The 27,502-nt window shown below is 32.8% G+C and overlaps 2 protein-coding genes across 2 annotated transcripts; both read right to left on the bottom strand.

The window, feature by feature from the left end:
* Nucleotides 1–14,044: 14,044 nt before the first annotated feature.
* LOC141532421 (uncharacterized) lies at nucleotides 14,045–16,231 on the bottom strand. The gene has a single exon (XM_074250753.1). The coding sequence runs from the start codon at nucleotides 16,229–16,231 to the stop codon at nucleotides 14,045–14,047; it is 2,187 nt and encodes a 728-aa protein (XP_074106854.1).
* A 5,004-nt stretch (nucleotides 16,232–21,235) lies between these two features.
* On the bottom strand, nucleotides 21,236–22,756 carry LOC141532420 (uncharacterized). Its single transcript, XM_074250752.1, has one exon. The coding sequence runs from the start codon at nucleotides 22,754–22,756 to the stop codon at nucleotides 21,236–21,238; it is 1,521 nt and encodes a 506-aa protein (XP_074106853.1).
* Between the last annotated feature and the right edge of the window lie 4,746 nt (nucleotides 22,757–27,502).

The following is a 27,502-nucleotide window of genomic DNA, read 5'->3' as shown; positions in this document are numbered from 1 at the left end:
AAATATTGACGTTCTTCTCTTAAAAAATTAGTAATTAGTAATAATGGAAGATTTGACTGTTAACGAATTTCTTGAACCAAGAAATTCTTATTCGGGTAAAAGTATTTTATTTCTCAGTGTGGCTGTAAGAGTCTATAAGTAATTTTTATATTATTTTTCAAGAATATAATTGCAACGACAAGAAAAGAGATTGTGTATAATGCAGCGGATAATTTTCGCAACATTTTACCTGGAGGGTGTGCTACGCTTGATAATTCTATCGAAGAAGAGGTAAGGTCGAAATTGTAATTTTTTTATTACACGGGATAACGTACATTTGTCAAGTAATCACATCTGAGATATGTATTGAGATACATACTATACAGAACTTAATATTAGAGAGTTATCAGACTTTTTTTTTGTTATGATATAAAATATATATGACATAAGGTAAAACCCCCAGTACCTGCTCAGGAACCAGTACCTGCTCACTCCATGTATTTGTATATCTAGATTCACAAATTCAGATATATAAATCCATGGAGAGTGAGCAGGTACTGGTTCCTGAGCAGCTACTGGGGCTCTTACCTTACTAATTTTAATTTCTTTTTTACTTTGTTAAAGGATACATTGTATGATGATGATGATGAAAACGACAAAGAAAACTCAAATTATTCAGTCAATACTCCCGCGCAAAGTAAAACTCCAGTGGGGCTGAGTAAAAATAGTTGCAACAGTGGAATCGGGATAATTCATTTACGACAAAGGAATTTACGGGAAAAATTGAGGTTATTGCAGAAAAAAAAAATAAGAAGAAAAATGAAGCTGTTACGGTTCAAAAAATACAGCAGCAGCAAAATGATAAAATTCCTGAATTTACGGAAACGATGACTGTGGAAAATGATGAAGAGGTAAATTAATAATCTTAACATAGTAAAGTAAAAGCCCCAGTAGCTGCTCATATACCAGTACCTGCTCACTCCATGTATTTGTATATCTATATTTGTGAATATAGATATACAAATACATGGAGAGAGCAGGTACTGGTATATGAGCAGCTACTGGGGCTTTTACCTTCTTACATGAATATAATAATAAATTAATTGTTTAAAAGTAAATATATTTCGTGTCTCACACATTCTAATATGACAGAACGGGCATTGTTGTGACATGAAATGAATGTATTTTATTTATGTTTTCATTTAATTTAAATGCCAAGGCAACAGGCCGAATGGCAAAAATGGGAAGTTTTGAATAAAAGTACTGATATAATCATATCAAATAATGTAGATAGTTGTAATATAAATTGATGTAACTTAATGACAATAACAATTTGATTTTAAAAATGATAATCGAATGCAGTAATAGAAATAGTTAAAAAAAAAAAAAAATAAATGAAAGTAAAAATAATCAGGAAATTTTTAGTCAAAATTTTAGATTTTAAGAATGTATCCAATGTAATAATCTAGCTCACAAATTCCCTTCAATTACAAGGTTCATACAGCAATTGGAGGCTTTAGTTTTGAATGTGTAACAGTTTTACCTGCTCAGGTTAGCCCCTAATCAATTTTATAAATAACTAAACAAAACTAACAACAATAAAAATTATCAGGGCGCCACCAGGATTATTAATCACGGTTCCTGGAACCGGTCCAGAGCTGAGAAAACTTATCTTAGGGTAGAGAGAGTGGAGGAAGGTGCTGTTGAATAATAAAAATTTAATTAACAATATACCGGTATTTATTAACAATAAAAATTTTACAAGCTTAACAAATTTAAGCGCTCACTCACACACTTATAATCTAACGAAGCGGAGAATAACTGCGAAATAAACGATATTTACAAACGAACCTTCCAATGACGATACGATGACTAGACGGGCTTTTTCGAACAAACGGTCTCCCACACCTGTCTTAGAACTAATTGGGCTTTTTCGAACAAACGGTCTCCCACACCTGTCTTAAAACTAATTGGGCTTTTTCGAACAAACGGTCTCCCACACCTGTCTTAGAACTAAACTTAAAATTACAAGTCCACCGGACTACCAAAACGAACTCACTTTACACACTTATAACTTAAAATTAAGTCCACAGGACTACCGCACTTAACACTATTAACACTCTCTATCACGCATAACCCATACAATTCTTCACACACATAACCCACACTTCGCTTAATTGATTTTTATAATTTTAGAAAAATTGAATGAATTTAATTTAATTACAATATTCAAATCATTCAATCATTGGTAAATTTTTTTAACGACAATTTTCAATTTACAATCAATTTCCAAATAGCTTTGAACTAATCTCTATAGAACCAGAGGCTTAATGCCTTGAATTAACTTAATCACAATATAAACCTTTTCAATCACTTCAAAATTATTAACATAAGTTTAATTAACTAATTCTGATTAAACTTTTACTATGACAATTCTAACTCGATTAAATGATTACTTGGACTTAATATCCACGCCGACAATTATCAAGTGTCATTAATTTTCATTTAATTCCTCCACGGACCTAATCCCCAAAATTACTTAATTTATACTTGTTAAAATAATTTTATAGTATAATAATTTCAATAAAAATTCCTAATATAATTTTCTTAATATCTTTCTACTCTATAATATTCTCAATCAATAATTTTCTTAATATATTTTTCGATCAGTATTGTTTTTCAATAATAAATTCTTACTATAATATTCTTAACAATTAATACTTAATAATTTTCCGATCTATCTTATTTTCAATAATAAATTCTAAATATAACAATCTTAGTAATTAATTCTTAATATAAAATATTGTCAAAAATTTTCTGATTGTTTTATCAATTATAAAAATTCGACACGAGTCGAAATAGTCAATTTCAATTGCTAGAACATTCGCCAGTCAAATCTTGCTTGACCTTGGGTATTGGAATTTATGCGACACAAAACTGACGCTTGACGAAAATTCCACGAATGAAAATTTATCTATTTTTCTCAATGACAAAAGTTAATCAAATTTACTCAGTTAATTATTGAAAAATTAATTTAACGAATTTTCTAGGATGTTAGTTAATTGATTGATAATTTTTAGTTATTAAATTTTCCCGCAAGGTCGATTGAGAGACTTTCGGGTATAAGCCCCCATGAAAATTACTAAATCCAAAACTAGCAAATGTTTCACTATTAATCTATTGAATTAAATTTTCGTCGATTAACGATCCAATTGATTAAATAGGAGAAGTAACTGGGTATTCGGTAAACCGCGGTCCACTTCCTTCCCACAGAGCAATAATTGACACCTTGACGAACAAAACGATGATCTAACTCACTCGTTGAGGATGAAGTCCTAGTTGTAGTTGGCTTCCTTCGTCTCGTCACTACTCTCGGGAACGGTCCTTCTTGATTTCCGTGGCACTCAGTCTGGCGGTCACACTACTTCTCCCTCTTCCACTGCACGGCTCACCTATTTTAACCCAAACTCACCCCCTCCTATTCTCCCTTTAGGCCCGAAGATCGAGACGCGCCAGTACTATGTCGAATAATTATCGATATCCGGTGACTTATCGATTAAGGGTAATTTTACCCTGTTACAAATGTCTCTGGGATGTTGGATTTAATGATCTCAATCAGTAACTCTCTCCCTTATTCGCCCTAAATGCAAGCAAATTTTAAAGAAATTATATTTAATAGCTGAATAAATCGAAATTTTTTTCGCAATAACTTTGTCATCACAAGACAGTTACTAGAAAAAAGAATTTAATTTTTCAAAAATAAAACAAAATTGATAAGTAGAACTTGAAAAAAAAATAATTTCTCGTCACAACAATTTCTTTCCTATGAAGGGGGTTGGTAATATCCAGTTGCAAGTTAAAAAATAAACGCATTTTTTTATAAATTTTTTTTTTAACAGACATTTTACTAAACATATATATAAAAAACATGTAAACATAGCGAATCTCTTATACTTGAAGAGCCGGTGTCCGCTTTTAAAACTATTAGATTGTAGTGCTCCTGCAGACGATCTCCTGGAGGTCCTCCACAAAGAGGTGTCCAGCGGTAAGAATGATATCTGCGGTTTGAATTATCAGAAATGAAAAAATCTAGAAAATTTGTTTAATGGATAGATAAGTGCAGGTATTAATCGAAGGGATAGTAAAAACTTTGATTTTTTACAAAATGACGTCTTTTCAAAGGAAAAAATCGTTTTTTTTTTCACGAAACTTTGCACTTTAAAGTGGCTTAAAAAATAGAAATTATTGTCAGAAACCTTATTCCTTCGATCATTACCCGACAAAAGCATCGAAAAAGTTCGTGTGAAAATTTTAAGCAGATCGGTCCAGCTGTTTCGTATATATTTTCGTCACCGACTTCGAAAACACAATTTTGAGAAAAATAGGTTTAAAGTTCTAAGAGAGATTCACACTTAGTTAATAATTACTTATTAATACGTGTTTATCTTTGTGAATATTTGCCAGATCAATTGGAAGTTTTTAGAGAATGTACTTAAATATATGCACATTCGGAAAATAAAAAAAAAAAAAATTTTTTTTTTAAAATTCTAACTGGATATTAACCCCTTAAAGAGTAATATTTTCTCTCCGAAAAAAAATTACGATATCTTTTTTAAATTTTAAATGAACAGCAAATAATTTTTGTAATTTTCTATTACTCTACAAATGTCTTTTGCTATAAAATACAAATTAATTAATACGATTTTTTATTAACTTTCACCAGTTTATAACCATTGGTACAACAAAGTTTAGTAACGATGAGTAAGCAACAATAGTTTAAAAAAAAAAAAAATGAATCTACGTGCTGCTGCAATAACGAAGAAACTGTGGACCTCTGAGCAACTAAAAAAAATGTACGTAAAATGTCCAAAAGATGCCTTAGATGCTATTGTTGTTAATGGGAAACATTTAAAGAAAATTAAAGGTAAGTCACAAGGAAATTGCTATTAATAAATATATATATATATATATATATATATATATATATATATATATATATATATATATATATATATATATATACTGGAAAAAATTAAGGGATCAAAAAAATTCCAAATTTTTCGGAAGTTTTCAACAGGCCGTAACTTTGAGAGAAATGGTCGTACAGGAAATAAAAAAAAAAGGAAATTGTAGCTCCAAGTGTCTAGTTTTTGGATTAGAACTTCAAAATTTTGTAGCCTCCGCGGTTTCTGAGTAATCGTAGAATAACCAGCAACAAAAAAATTCTCAAAATTTTTTTAGTTTTTTTTTGGTCTACGGGCGTGGAAAAAATTTTTTTAGCTTAACCACCATAAGGATCGGATACTTTGTTCATTTAGCTTTAATTTCTTTTTTTTAAACACCCTGATACGTCCACTCCTCGCTGAGATATCGGTCTTCAAATGGAAAAGGATCTTTTTGTCTTTGATTATCGATATCTCAGCAACCAATGATCGCACAGAAAGTTAAAGGTGGGTTTCAAGAACTTGAATGAATTCCCTTAACGACTGTCCATTGTTTTTTCGAAAAAAATTTTTTCTTTCCGTCACATGAATTTGAAAATGCAACAAAAAAGGGCTTTTAGTGGTTTTTGGAAAATCAAGCGCTGGATCGAAAATATTGAGGAAACCACTAATGTTAAGTGTGCCTTTTACAGTTCAATATGTCCACAAAAACACTACAATGAATCAAATTAATCCAGCCAGCCGTTTTTTTGTTTCACTTGATCGAATTTTTGAAAAAATTAAAGGATCACGTTTTTTGCTCTGAAAAGCTCATAATTTTTAAAAATGAGAAAAAAAATGGTTTTTTCGAGCTTTTTCCACATTTTTGTTCCAAAAAGTGCTTAAATTGAAAAAAAAAAAAAATTGAAAAAAAAATTTTTTTTGAAATTTTTTCTATTGAAAAGTTTAAGAAAACAATTACCGCCGGCATTAGCGTTATCCAAAGCGTACCACGTGGAGGTCGCGCGGTCGGATTTACGCTTGTGTGTGTGTGTGTGTGTGTGTGTGTGTGTGTGTGTGTGTGTGTGTGTGTGTGTGTGTGTGTGTGTGTGTGTGTGTGTGTGTGTGTGTAAGGTATTTCAGGAGAATTGAGACCCGGTGGCTCGTCAGTTCCACCGTATTTAATGACTCCAAACTCATTCTCTGAAGGTTTTTGTTGGTTCAATACCGGGTATTACCACCCCTGTTTTCAATAACGGTTCACAAACGTTCAGCCATGTTTATGCAGACGGTAATTTGAGGCTGCGGAATGGTATTCCAAATGTGCTGAAGCGCGCGCTCCAAAGCAGCTAAGTTCTGCAAATTTGGATACTCTCTGCGCAACCGACGGCCCATTATGTCCCAAACGTGCTCTATGGGGTTGAGATCTGGACTCATTGCTGGGTGTCGCAACAATGTGATGTCATGCCGCTCAAAGAAGCGCCGGGTAATGTTGGCTGTGTGTGGACGTGCATTATCTTGCATCATTATGAACGACCTCAGATGTTGTCGTCTGCGCAGAACAATGGGCCTTAAAATTTGGTCGATGTAACGTCTAGCTGTCAAATTTTCGCGTACAATTACCAAAGGTGTTCTCCAATTTCGTGAAACGCCGCCCCACACCATAACTGATTCACCGCCGTAGGCAACGACTGGACGGACAAAGTTCAGACACACACACACACACATACACACACACACACACACAGAAGCGTAAATCCGACCGCGCGACCTCCACGTGGTACGCTTTGGATAACGCTAATGCCGGCGGTAATTGTTTTCTTAAACTTTTCAATAGAAAAAATTTCAAAAAAAATTTTTTTTTCAATTTTTTTTTTTTTTCAATTTAAGCACTTTTTGGAACAAAAATGTGGAAAAAGCTCGAAAAAACCATTTTTTTTCTCATTTTTAAAAATTATGAGCTTTTCAGAGCAAAAAACGTGATCCTTTAATTTTTTCAAAAATTCGATCAAGTGAAACAAAAAAACGGCTGGCTGGATTAATTTGATTCATTGTAGTGTTTTTGTGGACATATTGAACTGTAAAAGGCACACTTAACATTAGTGGTTTCCTCAATATTTTCGATCCAGCGCTTGATTTTCCAAAAACCACTAAAAGCCCTTTTTTTTGCATTTTCAAATTCATGTGACGGAAAGAAAAAATTTTTTTCGAAAAACAATGGACAGTCGTTAAGGGAATTCATTCAAGTTCTTGAAACCCACCTTTAACTTTCTGTGCGATCATTGGTTGCTGAGATATCGATAATCAAAGACAAAAAGATCCTTTTCCATTTGAAGACCGATATCTCAGCGAGGAGTGGACGTATCAGGGTGTTTAAAAAAGAAATTAAAGCTAAATGAACAAAGTATCCGATCCTTATGGTGGTTAAGCTAAAAAAATTTTTCCACGCCCGTAGACCAAAAAAAAACTAAAAAATTTTGAGAATTTTTTTGTTGCTGGTTATTCTACGATTACTCAGAAACCGCGGAGGCTACAAAATTTTGAAGTTCTAATCCAAAAACTAGACACTTGGAGCTACAATTTCCTTTTTTTTTATTTCCTGTACGACCATTTCTCTCAATGTTACGGCCTGTTGAAAACTACCGAAAAATTTGGAATTTTTTTTTGATCCCTTAATTTTTTCCAGTAGTGTATATATATATATATATATAGTTTTAAAATTTAATCATTTAATTGGAGGGGGGGGGGGAATTCCATACAATAATTTTAAGTTTGCATGATAAAAAACACGTTTCTATTGGATTGCATACCTGTAGGAACTGTATTACAAAAAAATGGGTTTTTAACATTTAATGTTTCCACAATTTCGGTTAGAGTAGAATTTTGAAGATTCGTTCTGAGCTGACCTACGTGGCAGAACAAAAATATATATTAAATTATACTTTATAAGTATATGGTAAAAGCCCCAATTATTAACAGGGGTATAAATATTGAAACCCTAAATTATTTTTGAATATATTTAATATCTATAATAAACATAACTATCATATAAATTTTTATTAAATTCTCATAAATTAAAAAGTTGAAAAAAAAAGAGTTTGAACTCTTTTGATTCAATGAATTATTTTATAATTAATTTTGATATTTATAATAGTAATTAATCATTTATGGAAAATATTAAAAAAAAGCTGTATTCCCCCTATACACACAAATGTATAGAATATTTTTCTAAGTATTTAAAAAAAATAAAAAATGCAAAATCGGGCCATTTTGTCGAAAAGTGATGGCGAACAAGCCACTTACTTTTTTCTCGAAGCTAACTGGACTATATGCTCCATAATGTTCTGAAGTATGTGATCTGTTATTTAGTTGATTAATTTCAGAAATTATTAAGAAATTACTTTCACAATCAAATAATTAAAAAATATCAACTAGTAGATAATGATGGACTACTCAACTTAATGTCTATTTCCAACATTTGATTTATATCACAAAGTATTAAATACTGTTTGTAACTGGATTTATTAAAAAATAGTTATACGTTGTTACTATTATCTCGTAGCAGTGTGCTTTTAATTAAAATTTATATAAAGTATGCGAAATTGTTGGATTATCTCAAAATTGTTCTTAAAATTTCATAAGGAATTATTTATCCAAAATTACATAAAGTTCAATAAACTTGTATAAAATTTTATAAATTTTTATCGAAACTTATGATAAAATTGTCAAATTTTAAGACATTTTAGAAAATTTCATCAGGCCACTTTCCACATAAAAATTAAAAAAAAAATTTAGGAAAACGGTTGACCCTAAAGGCCATCCCTGCAACTTCCCGCTATCTCCATACCTAAGCCCTCAACATTCCACTTGTTACGTTTTTAAGCTCTTCAAGCTAAACAATATGATTTTTGTGTCATTTTGAGCTCTTCGAGCTCAAAACTCTGATAGCAGTTAAATACAATAAGAAAAAGTTCTACATGAAGGATTATAATGAGATCATTATAAAAAAAAAAAAACTTTTGTAGTGGGAAGTTTGAAAGTTTTGCGGTCCAAAAATTTTTAAAAATTGCGTTATGAAAACTGAAGTACAAAAGTTAAATATCTATAAAATTTACTAAAGAAAAATTTCATTTTTGTATTATTTTGAGCTCTCTACGCTCGAAAATAAAACTGGTTGATGCTTATAAGCTCTTCGAGTTCAAAAGTTTAACAGAAGTTTGATGAAACCGTGTTTTTAAAATGTTCAAGCTACCATAACTTTAGAATGAGTCAACCGATTTTCACGCGGTTGGCAGCAATCACTGTAGTTTTTTAAGTCCTATAAACATTTTGTGAACACAAATTAATCGAATATGAAATTTTGGATGTTTTCTTAAAAAATCAATTTTTTCGAATTTTTTTCGTCAACGATATCTCACGAACGAATCAACTGATTTTGACTAGCCCGACGGCAATCGACGTGATTTTTCGATGTTAAGAGCTGATTAGTTATTGGAATTGATCGATAAAGTTTCGATTAAATCGGTTAAGCAAATCAAAAGTTATAAGAGGTTTACACACACACACACACACACACACACACACACACACACACATATATATATATATATATATATATATATATATATATATATATATATATATATATATATATATATATAGACATACAGACACCATCGCGGGAAGGGTCAGGGAAGATTTCTAAGGCCTCAAAACGTCGAGATCTGTTGAAAACTCGATTTTTGCAAAACGGGGTAAAAACAATAACTTCCCGGTTTTGCGAAAATCTTCTATTTTCTTAGCGGGAAGTTAAAAATTTATGTAGAAGTTAAAAAAACAGTTAATGTAATATTATCAAATATTCATTTCTAAATTTTTTTATGCTCCAACAACCGGAGGTCACTTCAAAACTAAAGAATTATTTATTTTTGCCCCATTACTGCGCATGCGGAGAATATATGACGCACTCTCTCTTACTGTTCCAAAACTTCTGAAATTTCATCAAAATTCATTGAAAAACAAAACGAAGAAAATAAAAAATAAGTATTTGCTGCCATCAATAATTATATAAGAAAGGTCTAAAGATTTTTATTTTTAATCACATTACTTTTGTTTGATGAATAATTACGAAAAAAAAACATTAGAATTGAGAGGTTAGAAAAGAATAACAATATAAGCAATGTCCAATGACAAATGAATTACTTAAAGCGGGAAGTTAGAATGTATACATATAATTAATGTATACCAGTTATATACTTCAATTACAACTTAATTTTTTGAAAATCTTACTATACGATTATTTTCTTTTCAAGCAAAGTCACTTTATTATAAATCATGTTATTAAATAACATATTAATGATTCAGTTTTATTGAAAAATAAAAAAATTGATTAAACGAATTTACACCCTTCATTCAGAACAATGTGATAAATAAGTAAATACATTTAAAATTTTTGCATAAATTTCAAAAATTTTCAATTTTTCCTTGTTTGTTTTTAGAAATTGTTCCTTTCTAGAAAAAGTAGAAAAATAATATGGAACTTTACAGACACTGACATAAAAAAAAATTATATTTATTTTTATTGTTATTATTATTATTATCATTATTATTATTATAATATATTATAACTAGTTTACGTCACGCGCGCAAGCGCGCGTGTGAAGTTTTCCTTTTTATAGTAGTATTCCTATATCCCTCTATAGATCTTGTGTATATATATAAGTAGTATTATAGTATGAATTGTCTTCAAGCTATATTCAGAAACTTAATATACGCCAACTTAAATGACAGGAAATTTCTTTATCGGCCTACCGAAATCAATCGTTAGTAGACGGAATAATATTAAGCTACTATTTTCAATCCTAGGGTTAATTTCTATATTTTTATAAAAATTTGTCAATTTGTTTACGTTCTTCTGACGCATATTCGTCATAAATTATAATAAAAAAAAAATTTTATGCGCGCCCTGCAAATTTATAGTGTTCATTCATTTTTATTTATATATATTTATGTACGAATGTATATAAAGGGTATAAAAGTATTTGTCTTATTCGTGATTGTTTCCGTAGATGTGTAGATATCCAAAGTCATAGGAAATATAAACAGGGCACGCGGAATTAACACGGATTCACATTAGAATTCATGTATATTAATTATTATTTATGGATTTACTTATATGCATGGATATGCAGATATAGGAGAACTTGTCTTCATTATCGTTTCTAGAGATGTGCAGATAGTCACGAGACATAGGAAATGAAAACAGGGCACGCGGAATTAACACGGGTTCACATTAGAATTTATTTGTATCTATTATTATTTATAGATATAGTTATGCACGCATATGAGAATATAAAACTATTCGTCATCATTGACGTTTGCGTCGATGTGTAGGGATTCGTAGAAATATGGAATTTCAGCAGAGCAAGCGGAATTTATAAGTACGTATGATATATGCATATGAAGATATAGAAGTATTCATCTTCATAAATATTTTCGTAGATTTCTACGTATGTATTATTTTACACAATTTCTTCTATTTTGATTTTTTAACCAATGACATACCAAATTATTGGGCCTCATATGCGATTGTGAACCGTTGATCAATGCTTAGAAGTATAACAACAATCAATAAAATGTAGACAATATGATTGGCATGTATTTTTTACAAAAATATCTCTTTATATACTATATTTTTAACGATTTTATCTAATTTCTCGGGGCTGAAATATACTCGTAAAGCAGACCACGATCTAACACGTGAAAAAGCAACGTATAGTTGACCATGGTTAAAAACATCTTTAGTAAGATCAATTCCAATTTTTTCAAAAGTCTGACCTTGAGCTTTATTAATAGTCATACAAAACGCTATTCTAATTGGAAATTGTCTTCTTTTAAAACTAAATGGATATATATTCTCGCAATGTAGCGTTAATCTGTTAATAAAAACGACATCCCCAGCTTTATCACCTGACAAAATTTTACATTTTAAAACATTAATTCCTAATTCTAAAATAATTAATCGTGTACCATTACAAAGGCCTTCACTTAAATTCAAATTTCTTATTAACATAATTATTGAATGCTGACGTAACTGTAACTCGTACGGTGGAAAATTAGGTGGATTTAAAGTATTCAAATATTCAGGTAAAATAGCATCATCTAAATTTTCATTGTCACAATTTTCAGTACTGTCAATAGCCGTATAAGTTTTTTCTGTAGATGGATCTAAAAGTTCAACTACTTGCATATTAATTGCATCTACATCTATATTTCTAGCTGATAAAATAACAGATGTTGTCAGTTCATCGTAGCGTTTACCTCTAATTATTCTTCCGTATACATTTTCAATAACATCGTCACTGGTTGATGTGAAACATTTTTCCGGAAGATTCACTTCGTCGTTTAAGTTATTTAAAGTACCATTACCAATATCTAGTAAAAATTTCACAAACTCTATCTCTTCTGGTAATGCTCGCATATTCTGTGTTAAGGAAAATTTGTGAAAATGTTTCCATAATGAACTGAATTTTATAGAAAGATTAACTGTTTCAGTTCGCGTAGCATTCGGTTGGACTGGGAGTAATTGACGAAAATCGCCACCTAAAATTATTAGTTTACCGCCAAATGGAATATCATTGTTCATAATGTGACGTAAAGTTCGATCTATTATTTCTAATGCGTACCTAGGGGACATGGGAGCTTCATCCCAAATGAAAACATCTACGTCTTTTAAATATTGACCTTGTTTAGAATTAGGTTTAATATGTGAAGACGAATCAGAAAACATTGGTACAGGTAAACCAAATGTTTTGTGTACAGTTTTTCCATTGGGTAAAAGAGTTGCCGCAGTACCTGTGTAGGCCATTGTACATATAATTTTATTTTGAATTGTTAACATGTGATATAATGTTGTATAAATAAACGTCTTACCAGAACCACCAGGTCCATCAATGTAAACGCAGTTGTGTAAATTAGGTTCATCATTTTCGATTGCATTCAGCACAAAATCTACGATTTCTTTTTGATTAATATTTAATTTGCTGTAATATAATTGCGATAAGTCTTGGATAGGATTTTGCATTGACTCGTCGACATATGAGTTATCTGTTACTGGCGGCATACCAGGGAAAGTAGAAAGACTACCACCTTCTCGGTCAAGCATGGAACTAATAAACATGTAAGCTTTTTTTTGTCCGCTTTCTACCCCCAATCTTCTACTGATATCTTCAGACATTGCATCTTTAAATTCTTCCCATAAATTTTCTGGTTAGAGAGGCTGACAATGACGTAGTATACGAACAAATAAACAACGCAATTGCTTTGGCATCATCCAAGTTACTGCTTCAATTAGAGTTCGTCTCCATTCTTGATCATCTTCAATTAATCCAGCAGCCAAACATGCTGACATATAAGTCTCGTATAATGTCCCATTGACTGTCCTAAGGTTGTCATAGCTTGTAGCACCTTTCACGTTGATCAACAATAATCTGAGATGGAATAGTTCAATTTGACTTGGACTGATTGAATACATTCGCCCTATAACATTAGAATTTTTTTTTCGAGGCTGCCAGGAGGATATTTTAGACACATTATCTTTTTTGAACACATAATATCGACGGATATCGCTGTATATGTATTGTCGTGCAGAAAGGTCCCTTTCATTTAACAGAAAATAATCAATTAACATTGACTGTCTTTGTAAAGCTTCCAAGATATCATTTTCATCACAATCATCATTGATAGTAATACTTTATTGATTCGGCAAATGCACTGGTAAGCGAACAATGGAATGACTTTTATCTTGTAATTTTTTTGATAAAATACGCCAAACAGCTTCAGAAGGACCAACATACCGAAGTCAACAAAATTCTGAACTTCATCATGATGAATAACATTTTCGTTTGAATTATGTGGTGGTTCATGTATTTGCTCTAACTGTTCGGACCTAACATTTGGAATGGTTCCTGAAATTGTAATGCCAGCTTTATCATGACCTTTGAATACATATTTATATAAATACTTTACAGCTTTGACAGAGGAAACAACTTCTATGTTAATATGACAATTAAAAGTTTTTAATAATATAGGATTGTATGGAACTACGTGACGATTATCAAAAATGTGATCATTTCTTGAAAATGTTACTCCTTCGTCTCGACGACGATAGAATGGGTAACCGTTATTATCCATTGTCGTTTCATTACGGAAATTTTTAGGAAATTTTTGGAACAAATTCCATTTATTAGACACCAATCTCCACATGGTCCGTGGAGCATGTTTCTAGTGACAATATCATGTAATATAGGATTTTTAAGTGGATCTGGAATTTCTGCAGATATGAATTTATCGACACACTCAGGAGTTCTCATTTTAAAATTATTCTTCAGTGTTATTAGCATGTGTAAATGTGGTAATCCCCGTTTTTGAAATTCAATAACCCAATTGTAAGCCAGAACTTCGCCAAAAAGATGCTGTTTAACAATCATGTTCATCATGATATCTTTCTTTATATCAAAAACACGTGTAATTAAATCTGGTCTATCTGCAACACTTTGCCCTGATAATAAATTTTCTTTGATTTCAGGCCAGTTAGGATTACACGTTACTGTAATAAATAAATCTGGTTTGCCAAATTTTCGTACCATAGACATTGCATCTTGATAATGTTGCAACATGTTACGAGGAGAACCGTGAAAAGTAGATGGTAAAATAACAATTTTACCCAGAGTCGAGTTCATATTATTAGCATGAGACTGAAGATGATCCAATAAGCCTTGATACGACTCGGCACGTAATTTCTTTTGATTATACTTACAAAAATTCAATCTGTCTTTTTCTATTTTAACATAACTATCAACTACCCATTGCTGGGTTAATCGCCGTCCCATTAGAAATACATTAAAGTCATCTCGAATTGCTAATCTAAATTTACAATAATCCGCACGAGTTACTTTTCGATTAGTTTTGCGTACATAACGCAATTCCTGATGCCATCCTTGATTACCAAATGGATAAAATAGTGGATAAATCCAAGGTTCACTATTAGGATCCATGGTAGATAGACGTTGAAGAGCTTTTGTTGTTTTATTTTGAACTGTAATGTAAGATTCAGGAATATCACCATCGGCTGAAGTCGTAAAGACAGCGGCAACTTCGTTTACTCTTTGGAAATTATACCGCCTAGCATCCATACCGGGTTTTAAGGTAAAAATCATGTTTAATTCTGGTTCAACAACAGTCCCATTTACGTCAACTGTCAAGTTATTTTGCAGTAAGTCTTTCATCATCATATACGACTGTGCAAATACGTTATATTGGCGTAACGTTATATCAATATCTTTTAAAAGACCCGCGTCACATTGCATATTCTTTTCAGAACGATAACTGACGGCTTCTGTTGGATCTATAATAAATAACTGGCCATAACTTGGAGATTCATTAGACGACGGATATAATGAAGTATTCATTTGATAATATATTTGTCCTTGAATTTTGAAACAGTATGGGCCACGTCGTTGAGAAGATAAATCGACCATGTTGGCATTGAAAGAAGCGAAAGAAAACGAATTATTAAAATTGCGAATTCGTCCGAAAAAGTTATTAGCCTTTTCATGCGATCCGTCAAATAAAGATTTCAATAATGGCGGAAGTTCTGGTTGTTTTTCTAATGATACTTCTCCATGCCGGCAACAATCGTTGAAAGAGTCAGTTTTATTAGATGGTAGTTCACCACTGAAATGTTTTGCCTTACAATAACGGCAGATTATATTCATTGCACCTATGTAATTTCCAGGAATCATTTCTATATCATTTATATCATTCCCATTTAAATTATTTTGATTATTATTAGTCGTTATATTATGATTATGTACAGTAGAGCATGGATTTCTGGACTTAGATGAACTTGATTTTGAAAATCTACTGTAATTGTGTTCAAAATAATTATTTTTAAATTGGTATGAGCTAAGCGATGATGTATGCGATGTAGATGGGATGTTATTCAAATCGAGCAATATACTTTCCACATTGTCACAATTATTATTATCATCATTATTTGATGAATCATTGTACGACGTTGTGCAATAATTGTGTTCAAAAAAATTATTTATAGAATGAGGCGTAATTGATTCAGACGTATTATCATATTCTTCTAAATGATTAAAATCTGGATATTCAAATAAATCTAATTCTGATGGGCTAATATGAGACGTAGAGGGTATATTAGTAAAGTTTTTTACTACACTACCATTAGAAGATAAACTATTAATCGAAGTATCTATGTTGTCAGTTATGTCAATAGTAATATTTTGTGCTACATCTGAGTGCATGGGTTGGCAAAGTATATCAAATGTACTCGCAGTAGGTGTATTTACATTAGATGTATTTGTGTTGCGAAGTAAACGACGCTCTCGTTGATATTTATTTTTCTTCTCCCGACGAGCTTTTTTTATTTTTTCTTCTTCGGCGGGAGTTCGTTCAATTTTTCTTCGACCCATGATAATTTAATTTGATTGTAGTATGTCCAAATGTAATTCGAAACGAATTAAAGAATTATTAAAGTTTAAGAAAGTAAATATATGAAAAATTGAAATGTCTAAATTGTTATCAAAAATCTTAATTTTCTTATTATTTTTAATATAATGAAATGGCACCTTATTTATTATTGAAAGATTGAGAAAAATTATGTGCAAAAGGTTAAATATGAGCAGATAAAATAATAATACAAATCTCAAGAGTTATATATTTTATTAAAATTATATTATACAAATATCACTATCAGATATATATTCCAATCTAGGTAATAATTTCACGAATATAAAAAAACATACAATTATATTCGTATGGAGACAATCAAACAGATTAGAATTTCTAGAAAATTTATTTTTAGAAGCAAGAATTTTGCTACTGCTATATATACTTTATTATTTTCAAATGAGTTTCAATTTCAATTAATTGTTACCACTCCAATGATTATTAAGTGGTTCAATAAATTAAATGACGGATATAACTTATAATTTAGTGTTTATACTTTTTGTTCTCATTTTAGTATTAGTACAAGTAATATGTAATTAGATTTCAAGCGTCATTCATGATTCAGATACAATTTCAAATTTCGTTACAACAGATTCAGATGCAATTTCAGATTCAGATATATTTTTATATTCAGATACAGTTTCAGATTCAGTCAAGATTCAGATACGGTTTTGGATTTAAGTTTTGGATTAATTATAATCGTTTTAAAATTAAGTTATATTTATTTTTCGTTTGTTATTATTTATATATTTCGTAATTTATTAAATTCAAAATTCTTCATGTAGTCCTTCTAACTTTGACAGCAGAACGTGTCAAATTGCAAATTTTATAGCAAGATTACGCACAGCAATAGGCGTTTGTGAGCACTGCTTTTTTATTATTAAATGCCAAAGTTAGACGACCAAAGAATTATAATGCTATGACGATACCAATTTGCGTAAAGTCCAAATTCGGGTGCCAATGAACCTGAAAAAAAAAAAAAAAAAAGAAAAAAAATTTAATACAATTAGATATAAATAATTCGTTTATATCATCTAATGATTATTTATAGGTTACAAATGTACAAATAGTATTCGTAATTTACATGATATTTAACGTATATATTCAGTAAACTATAAACTAATTTAAAAATTCTTGCCTTGCGGTTCGAATAACAAAATTCAATTGTCGTGCCGAAAGATTAGTCAACAATTCTGAAGAATCTTTTTTTAGTTTACATAAAGCCATTGAAAGCGTCAAATACTTGATAAAAAGTTAATAATATATAGATTGAAAATCTAATTATTAAATTGAACAGATAATATGACAGAATAAGTGATTATATGCGGTTGAGTAACGTCTTATTACTTCTAGTGTATTATTTTTTGTTTGTTATTACCAAAAAGTAGTTTAAAATTTATATAATTAATTCAAAATATTATAGTTAATAGTCAATAAATTCAAGATACTGCAAAATTTTATACTTACGTAATATTTGTATGGCTCTGGAATTATGTAGACGACACGTAAGCACAATATTATGTTTAAGATTTTAGCAAACGGTCAATACGCTAATATCAATTAGCTTTAATAAAACAGTAAATAAAATAAATATCACTAAATAAATTACTTAGTAACAATAATAGTAATAATTGTAATCACTATGGCAATTACAATATTTTTAAACGAAAGTGGCAATGTTTACCACTTATTCAATAGTGTCCATCAAGATGTCAACATAAATATTAATCATTCAGATCGTCCGAAATATTGATTACCACTATAATCAACAAATAAATCCTCTAGGCGAATATGCATTTTTTAACCAAATTGGTAATATTTAAACACTCTTAGAATATGCGTTTTATTACACGAGGAAAAAGCAAGCAAAAATGTAAACAAAAATTTTTGCATTTGATTATGGCAATCTTATTTTAAATTGTTGTTTTCATGATAATATATGTGGTTATAAAATATATATTAAAAATAAACGACAACCATATATAGTGATTTACGGAATATTTAGTGCTGGCCTTTAGATTTAATATTGTGCCTCCATCTACTGTAAAAAATTAAAATGAGATTTGTTATATATATTTTCACGTAAGTAATATCTAAATATTAAAACTGCCGCTTTATTAGCAAGTAGTGCCACCTTCAGACGCGTAGTCAAGCACATTAATACTGGATGCCGAGATTATAGTTTAGGATTATTTTGCGCCTATTTATGTAAAAGAGAATGGAAAGTAAGTTAATTAATTAATAGATAATTTTGTAATCTTGAATCATTAAAAACTCAATTAAAATGTTTTTTTCTTAGTTTTATAATAAATGTACTCGCATACTTTATTGTTTTTACGTTTTTGCGTCAAACATCTTTAGGCGCCAACCGGAAGTATGCGACATTTATATACATCACTATGGGTACGTTCCACTAAGCGCTAAAAACGACCACAATCCTATCTAAATACACGTAGCGCGATCGTTTTGAGCGCTTAGTGGAACGCACCTTATAGTATTTTCGTAGTGCTACTCCTACTCCCAACTTAACTCTCCAGTTGTCTCCAGTTACGCACCAACGACTTTACAGTTCGGGCCTATAATTTAATATCACGTGTGACATTCGATAAAAAAAATCTAGTCTTATCTAGTAAATCCTCTTTTAAGCAATATTAATTCTTTAAATAATAAAAATAGACAATAGTTTTTATTACTTAAAAATGTCTCGCGAAGCTCTAATTGATATTTTCACTCTTGACGATGAAATTAAAGAATGGGTTCCGAATGATGACAGTGTGTAAGTATGCAATATATAATTTGTTTAATTAATAGTGTAATAAATAGACAGATAAATAATGAATATTTAATTAAAAGAGAATTATTATTTTCAGAGAGCTATATGGCTATGTTGATTACATTGAAGGCACAAAAACAGTCATGAGTAATGGAAAAAAGACGCTTCTGTTCAAGGTCACCGTAAACAATGGCGGTTCATGTCGTATCAAAGTCTGTTTTTGGGGAGAGTTTGCTAAAAAATACTCAATGGAGATTCAAGATCGAACTGTAAGTTGTGAAAAAATTTATAATTATATTATTCATTAAGTAAAATTTCTAATTAATAATATTATAAATAATAAGTATGTTGAAAATATTAGATTTTCGTCTGTAATTGGTTAAAAAAATTTTTCTTAATAAATTAAATTCAACTAACTGGTACATTATCATTTTCAGGTTATCTCTATAATTCGCGCAAGAACTATAATCCCAAAGTTGAAGTTCAATAATCCATGTGATGCCGTAGAGGAAATTGAGCTCTATATCTTGCCGTCAACTACTGTCAAACTACATTCTGACAAATTCTTAGACGTTCTTGAAGAAGAACCTGAACTTGTCGTTTTCAAGATTGCTGATGTTTTCAATACTAACAAACTATGTTGTAAGTTTTTCAAATATTCTCAACCAGATTCATGAGGTTAATAACTAATGATTTATTATCGTCATTATTATTATTATTATTAATATTATTATTACTACTATTATTATTGTTATTATAATAATAATTATTGTTATTATTATAATTATTTCTTGTTATATTTGTTACGTTTAGATATCGAGGGTTACTTGAAGCAGGAGTTTGCTGAAATTACATCGTTTGGCGGTAGCTTTGGGACTGGGTTACTTGTTGATGACTCTCATAGGATTCAGTTGAAAGTAAATCGATATGACAATACCAAAAAATTCATTAAAGGTAGTCATTTACGTATATTGGGCAAAATTTTTCAACATCAACCCGGTAAGGATTATATTAATCGCATCATAATTATAGTTCAAACACCAGTTTACGAGTTATAATAATATTACAATATACTATTTATCTGTCGTTATAGCTAAATCGTCGTCAGCTGCTGCACCTCAATATTTAATCCGCTCCATGGAGGACGTCACTTTGCTTTCACCTGAAGTGACAAAATCTGAAAAAGAATTAAAGACTATGGGCTTTCGCACCCCAAAACGTAAATTGCAAGATGACAATGTGAATGGAAATGCTATCGTTAAAAAAGGACCATTCGATGACTAAGATCACAGATATTCCGGCGTACGTCTATTGTGGAATCTATAGAAGTTACGATTCCATTGTACTGGTCTGATTTCAATATAATTCTTAATAATTTTTCAGTATCGATCTTATTATTTTTTTATATCGTTCTTATTAACTATTTCTATTGTCATATGATAATGGGTAGATTACACCATTATTAGTATTGTTATCATTAATAACCAAATGACTCGTTTACTCTTTAACTTAAAAAATTTTGTAGCTCTAAGCTAAAAATGTTTAAAGTAATTGAGTATTTATTATTAATAATCTTAATTTTTTTTTTTATTATGAACGAAATAATTATTTAATAATTTCTATCTCTCTTGTGGTGCAAGAATATGTTTAACTACTATAATGGGGAGATTACACCATTATTAGTATTGTTATCATTAATAACCACATGACTCGTTTACTCTTTAACTTAAAAAATTTTGTAGCTCTAAGCTAAAAATGTTTAAAGTAATTGAGTATTTATTATTAATAATCTTAATTTATTTTTTTTATTATGCACGAAATAATTATTTAATAATTTCTATCTCTCTTGTGGTGCAAGAATATGTTTAACTACTATAATGGGGAGATTACACCATTATTAGTATTGTTATCATTAATAACCACATGACTCGTTTACTCTTTAACTTAAAAAATTTTGTAGCTCAAAGCTAAAAATGTTTAAAATAATTGAGTATTTATTATTAATAATCTTAATTTATTTTTTTTATTATGCATTCGGTATCGATTTAAGAAAAGCCAAATTTGATTCCAGACAGCCATTAAGATATTCAGATGATAATACCTGTTCTTTTGTTATATTTGTGCCTTGTCCTATGTGTTTAAAAGCAACACTGATATGTTCACTCACTCGAAGTCCCATAATCTTCATAGCTAAGTAGAGCAAGTGACGAGGAGTAACTCCTCGTCGATCAGAGCGCCGCAATTCGCTTGTAGCAACTGAGTATGCCTTACAATTAACACCATCTTTGAATTGCCGAAATTGTCCATAGTAAATTGCTGGGAAAGACAATTCTTCTGCATGAGAATCAAACAGCAAGCTTATAGGTCTTCTGTTCTCTCCCGGTGCAATTTGTAAATACTTATCCTCCGACCATAAAAGAGTATGCTGTTCAGCAACTAGACTATCTTCTACTGCAATTGGTTCAGCGATATCGTCTAAAACAACTGGATTTTCACTCTCATCGGTTAACTCTCCCAAGAAATTCTGACTAATTTTAATGCCATAATGCTTATAAAGCGGAGTAGCTACAAGATAACTGAGCCAGTCTTTAACGATTCCCTTTTTCACTAATCCATGCAAATAGCTGGATTTGTGCATTAAACGTTTTTTAATGTGTACGTTTATACAATAATCATCATCTATATTTCGAGGTAGAGTTTGGACCATGTTATCAACGTTAACGGGCACATTGATTACTTGTCCAGCGATTCCATATTGTCCTTGTACGTATCTTAGTCGTCGAATTTGCATAAAGGGTAATCTCGGTGATATTAATCGCTCGGACACTAAATCCAATTGAGGGAGATTGGGCTTAGGCGGATACTTAAATCCATTGTACACAGCCAAATTTGGTATTTTTCCAGCTGTTAACGAGGTTTTACAGGTCGCACACACGACAATGTCTTCCAACGAGACAGTGGGGCATATTCGTTGTAAAATAGCGCTGCACGATAAAGGTGGAGATTTCAAATCGTTTTTGAACCATAGTCTATCACAAACAGTGCACGCAAAACCAAATAAATTATCCTCAAATGAATTTTTAAAAAGATTATGAGCTCCATTATGTCTCATATATAATGTATAGACCGATGAAGCATTTTCTTCTGCGTAAGTTCTTCGTGCGTTGAGTCTTTGTCGGTACCGACGACAGCGTACGCTCGTAGAAGTAGTGGTGTTTGTATTTTCAGTTGTATTTTCAGGAGCCTGCGGCGGAGATTCATGATTAAAAAATTGTTGAGAGTAATCTGACGAGTTTTGAGATTCCTCGGGATTAACAATTACTTCTCGACTTGTACTTGGATCTCGACTTGTACTTGGATCTCGACTTGTACTTGTATTCCTGTCACTAGAATCTCGGTTACAATCAGCACCCGATTTCAACCGTTTGCATTTTTGACGATACCTTCGACATCGTTCCATATTTTGTTGCTTTCGATGTAAAAGTTTTGTTGTATCATTATTTTCAGATACAGGCTCACCACTTTGAACGGTACTAGTACTCGGCATAGCATCTGTTAAATAAAATTAAAAATATAGAATGAACCGAATATAAATAAAAATACAGTTTCATAAAGCAAGGTAATAACTCAATTCTTTACTTCTTTTTACTTATATTAAATTGAATAATTAATTAGATTAATTAATTAAAAAATTAAAAAAATTATTTTTAGTTTTATTATATTAAATTGATTTATGAATAGTTATTTTTAAGAATAAAGATATTTAAGAATAGAGATATTTAGGAATAAAGTTAATTAGAAATATAACTATTTAGAATAGAGTTATTACCTTGCTCACCAGCAAAAGTTTCAATAATTTTAATAAATTCGATATAAAAGCTATTTTTACTCACCACGATCTTTTTTTCTTTTTCTATAAGCACGTGCTATGTCGGCTTTCCTTTTTTATAACGTAAAATTGATTCATTATCACTCATTTTTGCACTATTCTTTGCTTTTTCCTCGTTGATTACTTTTTCGGACTCACTAGCTGTGTTGTTATTTACCAAAAGTAAATAAATAACATTTACTTTCAACGCCGAAAATAATAAACAAAATAGCGTGGTGCACTGGCACAGATAAATAACACAAATGTATACTATAGCCTATACACTACTCGTCCAGCAGCTGCGAACTACGCCGCCATATTGGCCTCGACTGCTCTGTTGAGTGTCTCTCACTTTTACCCCCACTCTACCTCCGCGTCATCGACATGCGACACACGAGCCAAAAAGTTTAGAACGATAGAATAAAAGTTTCACTTTAATAATAATAATAATAATAATAATAATAATAATAATAATAGCGGTGCTTGTTACGTGGCCTCCTAGTGGCGCACCGCGGGAAACGCAGACCGCAACATCTGGTCTGTAGGCTAACAACGTAACCGGAGCAACGGGCCAGCTACCCGTTGCACCGTAATATCTGAGTTCCAAAACAGTATAATCTCAGAAGTGCTCCCCACAACCGGTCCTCTTCGGATGAGGACCAGTCATCAGGTGGGAGGAGCACACCGGACCCGATGACTTATGACGACCCCGGCGCTTATAGGATTAAGTTTAAGTGGACGGAGGAGCTTCGCGCCGATCTCTTGGTGTGCTGGCAGAACAGCGAGCCGGAGGTATCAGGGTATATGGCCCGGATGCACACACTTTGGTGTGGCATGCATCCGGAGCACAGACATTTTACGCCCAAACACCTGCGTAATTACGCCTCATACCTTCGGCATAATCGACGATCGCTGCTGCCAAATAGAAGGCAGTCTAATCGGCCTTCATTTCCAGCACCGCTACACCAAGAACGGCACCGTTTCTCCGAGGACAACGACAACCTCTTTACAGGTCGACAAGTGAGCATCTCCAAAAAGATGACTCACTCAAAACAACAGCTCGACACGGTGAACGAAGATCTCCCCACACAGCTTCAAGAGGACTCCACTCTGCTCACTGTCAACCAAGTTGTCTACGGTGGTGCCGCGGCTTCGCTTCTGCCGATAGAGAGAAGACATTCTCTCTCTTTCGAGGCGAAGTTGAAGCTGCGCATCGCTCAACTTGGACACAAAATTGACATTTCTCGGAAACAAGTCTCCCGCATTCAGTGTGTGATAGAGTATGTTAGTACTCAAAGACCGTACACGCCAAAGTTCGTCGCCTGGCGGCAGAACTTCGAAGGCGACATCACACACTGAACAAGAGTACTCTTCTTGTCATCAAAGAAGAGTCTCTTAACAGGTTGCGGGCTCTGGTGGCTTCCAAAAGTCACTAGAGAAAAGGCTGAAGCAGTTGATCGACAACTCTTTGTTTCGATCCAACCCTTCACGCTTTCTGTCACCTAAGACCGCTGTTCCCGAGAATCATCCATCATCTGAGCGAGTGGAAGCCTTTTGGAGTGAATTGTACGGAGATCAACCAAACGTCAACCCGGATACTCCAGCTCTGCACGACTTCGAGGCATTCTGTCGAGAACACCGACGGCAGGATATCGCCGAAGAGAGCCCTGCAGTCAGTGTGGAAGAGGTTCGTAAAGCCCTGAATGGCAGCAAGAACTGGGCTGCCCCGGGTCCAGATGGCATAAACATCTTCTGGTGGAAGAAATTTTCTTCTACACATGCTCATCTGGCCCGAACAACTCTTCGCAGTGAGTATGTTAGGAGACTCCGGAAGATCTGGTCATCAGAACTTTCCGGCAAGAACAAAGTCTCAGCTACTAACATGCTCGCTGTCCCGGTCCTACTTTACTCTTTTGGGATCCTGAAATGGCCTCGAAATGAGTTGAAAGATCTCGACATCAAAACCCGTAAAGTCATCAATATGAATCAGAGCATGCACCCTAATTCATCAGTCGCCAGGATGTACCTCTCCCGGAACATCGGAGGGAGAGGATTGCAGAGCTTGGAGCAGCTTCACGATCGTTTGGTTCTGGGTTTAACATACGAGGTTGCCAATTTCACAGCAGACGAGGACGACTTCCTGATGCAATTTGTTCATAGTCATGAAAATGCGCGGAAGGGGTCGTTCTTGTATAAGGCAGCAATCTACGCGGCAAATACCTTAGGTCTCGTAGAAATAAACGCTCTCATTGAACTCCCGAAAAAGGAGTTCAAGAGCGTCGTCAGGATAGCCGAGGAAAAAAACTCCTCGGTGAACACATGGACAAGTCCATGCACAGCGTGTATTTCAAACACGTCCGTGACCATGGCTTGTCCACCCAGCTGACATTCTCCTTCTTGAAGTCAGCTGGCCTGATGTCCGAGACCGAAGGGTTTATATTTGCCTGCCAAGATGGTGTTATCAACACTCTCGAATACCGTAGCAAGGTGCTCCAGGCGCAGCTTCCGGACACGTCCTGTCGGACGTGTAAACAACATCCGGAGACGCTGATGCACCTTTTGTCGGCATGTCCTGTGCTGGCAAGAGGTGCCTACATACAGCGTCACAATGCTGCCCTGCGAGTACTCTATTATCATCTCAGATATAGCTGCGGTATCGATGAGACACCAGTGTTGCCTTATCTGCCAGGAGATATTCCGCAGGTTGTTGAGAATGACAGTTCCAAAATTTATTGGAACATACCATTCGCAACAACCCGGCGGATTGACCACAACAAACCTGATTTTGTGCTCTTTGACAAGGCTACTCGTGACATTTATGTCATTGAGTTTTCGGCCCCAGCCGAATACAATATCTCGGCCAAAGAAGAGCACAAACACCAGATATATCAGGATCTCCTGTTTGAAATTGGCAAACTGTACCCAGGTTACCGTGTCAAGCTCGTCGTTTTGGTTGTCGGCGTCCTTGGAGGGATGAAACAGTCTTTTGTGTCTTCACTTGCGAAGATACCGGCTTGCAGTTCAGCAGCCGTGTCTCTAGCAGTGCGGATGCAAAAGGCTGTCATTTTGGGATCCCTGCGTCTACTTAGGCAAATGAATTTGGCCTGCTGCACTCACTAACCGCCTTGTTGTGTGGAGTGGTGCAGCAGTAATGGATGGCGCTCAGGCTGGGCCCTCGGAGAGTCGGACTCCGGGGAAAACCCCCTGAGCAATTAATAACAAATAATAATAATAATAATAATAATAATAATAATAATAATAATAATAATAATAATAATAATAATAATAATAATAATAATAATAATAATAATAATAATAATAATATAAACAAAGACATTAATTAAATAAACAACAACTAATATAATTATTATAATCTTAAAATTTATTACAGTGAACAACAATACACAACGTGCCATGGCTTTCGCCCAATGGGCTGTAGATTATTATAATTGGGTTGCACATCGCGATGGGGTACAACAACAAGTACCCTATAGCCTAGAATGTTGCAAACCTTTGTGTAAGGCCTCCATTGCTACCGCCCGCTGCCAATTTGCAGCCGCCGATGCCGCCGCAACCGCCAGCTGCCAACTTGCAGCCGCCGGAACCGCTAGCTGCCAACTTGCAGTCACCGGAACCGCTAGCTGCCAACTTGCAGTCACCGGAACCGCTAGCTGCCAACTTGCAGCCACCGGAACCGCCAGCTGCCAACTTGCAGCCGCCGCAATTGCTAGCTGCCAATTTGCAGCCGCCAGTGCCGCCGCAGCCGCTGGCTGCCAACTTGCAATCACCGGCTAATTTGCCACCACCCATGCCGTTCCCGTTGGCCAATTTGCCTTATTTGTCCGGTCGAGGTAACCACGAGTTATTTTATTTAGGCTACACAGTAAAAAACAATATTTTGTATTTGTGTCAAAAACGGTCCGTGTTAAAAATTATTATGTGTTAAAATAACACTAAGTTTGTGTTACTTTCATTTGTAATCTAAAAAAAAGAGTTATTCTCTCTTTATTAACACTTTTCTCGTACTACTCTGAAATCAACACAAAGTTGGTGTTATGGTCAATAAGACAACTCTAAAATTCTGTCAGCAATTTTTTCTTTCCTCACTATACGCGCAGATGCTACTAGCAAGGTTATTATTTCTATTTTTATTCGTTAAAGTACTATATTATTTATTAATAATATAGTAATTCATATCTGGAATTCAATAATTTAATTAGTTTATAATAAAAAGTACAATAATTAAAAGAGTCATCAAAAAGTTATAATTTATGTACAATTATAATTTTTGATATCTATAAATAACTTTAATTTTTTTGGCAATTTTGTCTTGTATGAAAAAAAATATTATTATTACGTTAATCATTTATTTAAGTTAACAAATTAATTATAGTTTTATTTTTTTTCAAGAATTATTTTATTGAT

Source organism: Cotesia typhae, unplaced genomic scaffold (assembly GCF_013202065.1).
Source record: "Cotesia typhae breed Kobodo isofemale line unplaced genomic scaffold, CoteBio_Ctyphae contig_59, whole genome shotgun sequence".
In the NCBI taxonomy this organism is placed as follows: domain Eukaryota; kingdom Metazoa; phylum Arthropoda; class Insecta; order Hymenoptera; family Braconidae; genus Cotesia; species Cotesia typhae.
This window is presented reverse-complemented; position numbering and strand designations above follow the sequence as displayed.

Excerpts from the sequence above, each read along its gene's own strand:
- LOC141532420 (XM_074250752.1), bottom strand. The coding sequence starts at position 22,756 with ATGCCGAGTACTAGTACCGTTCAAAGTGGTGAGCCTGTATCTGAAAAT.
- LOC141532421 (XM_074250753.1), bottom strand. The coding sequence starts at position 16,231 with ATGCACTCAGATGTAGCACAAAATATTACTATTGACATAACTGACAAC.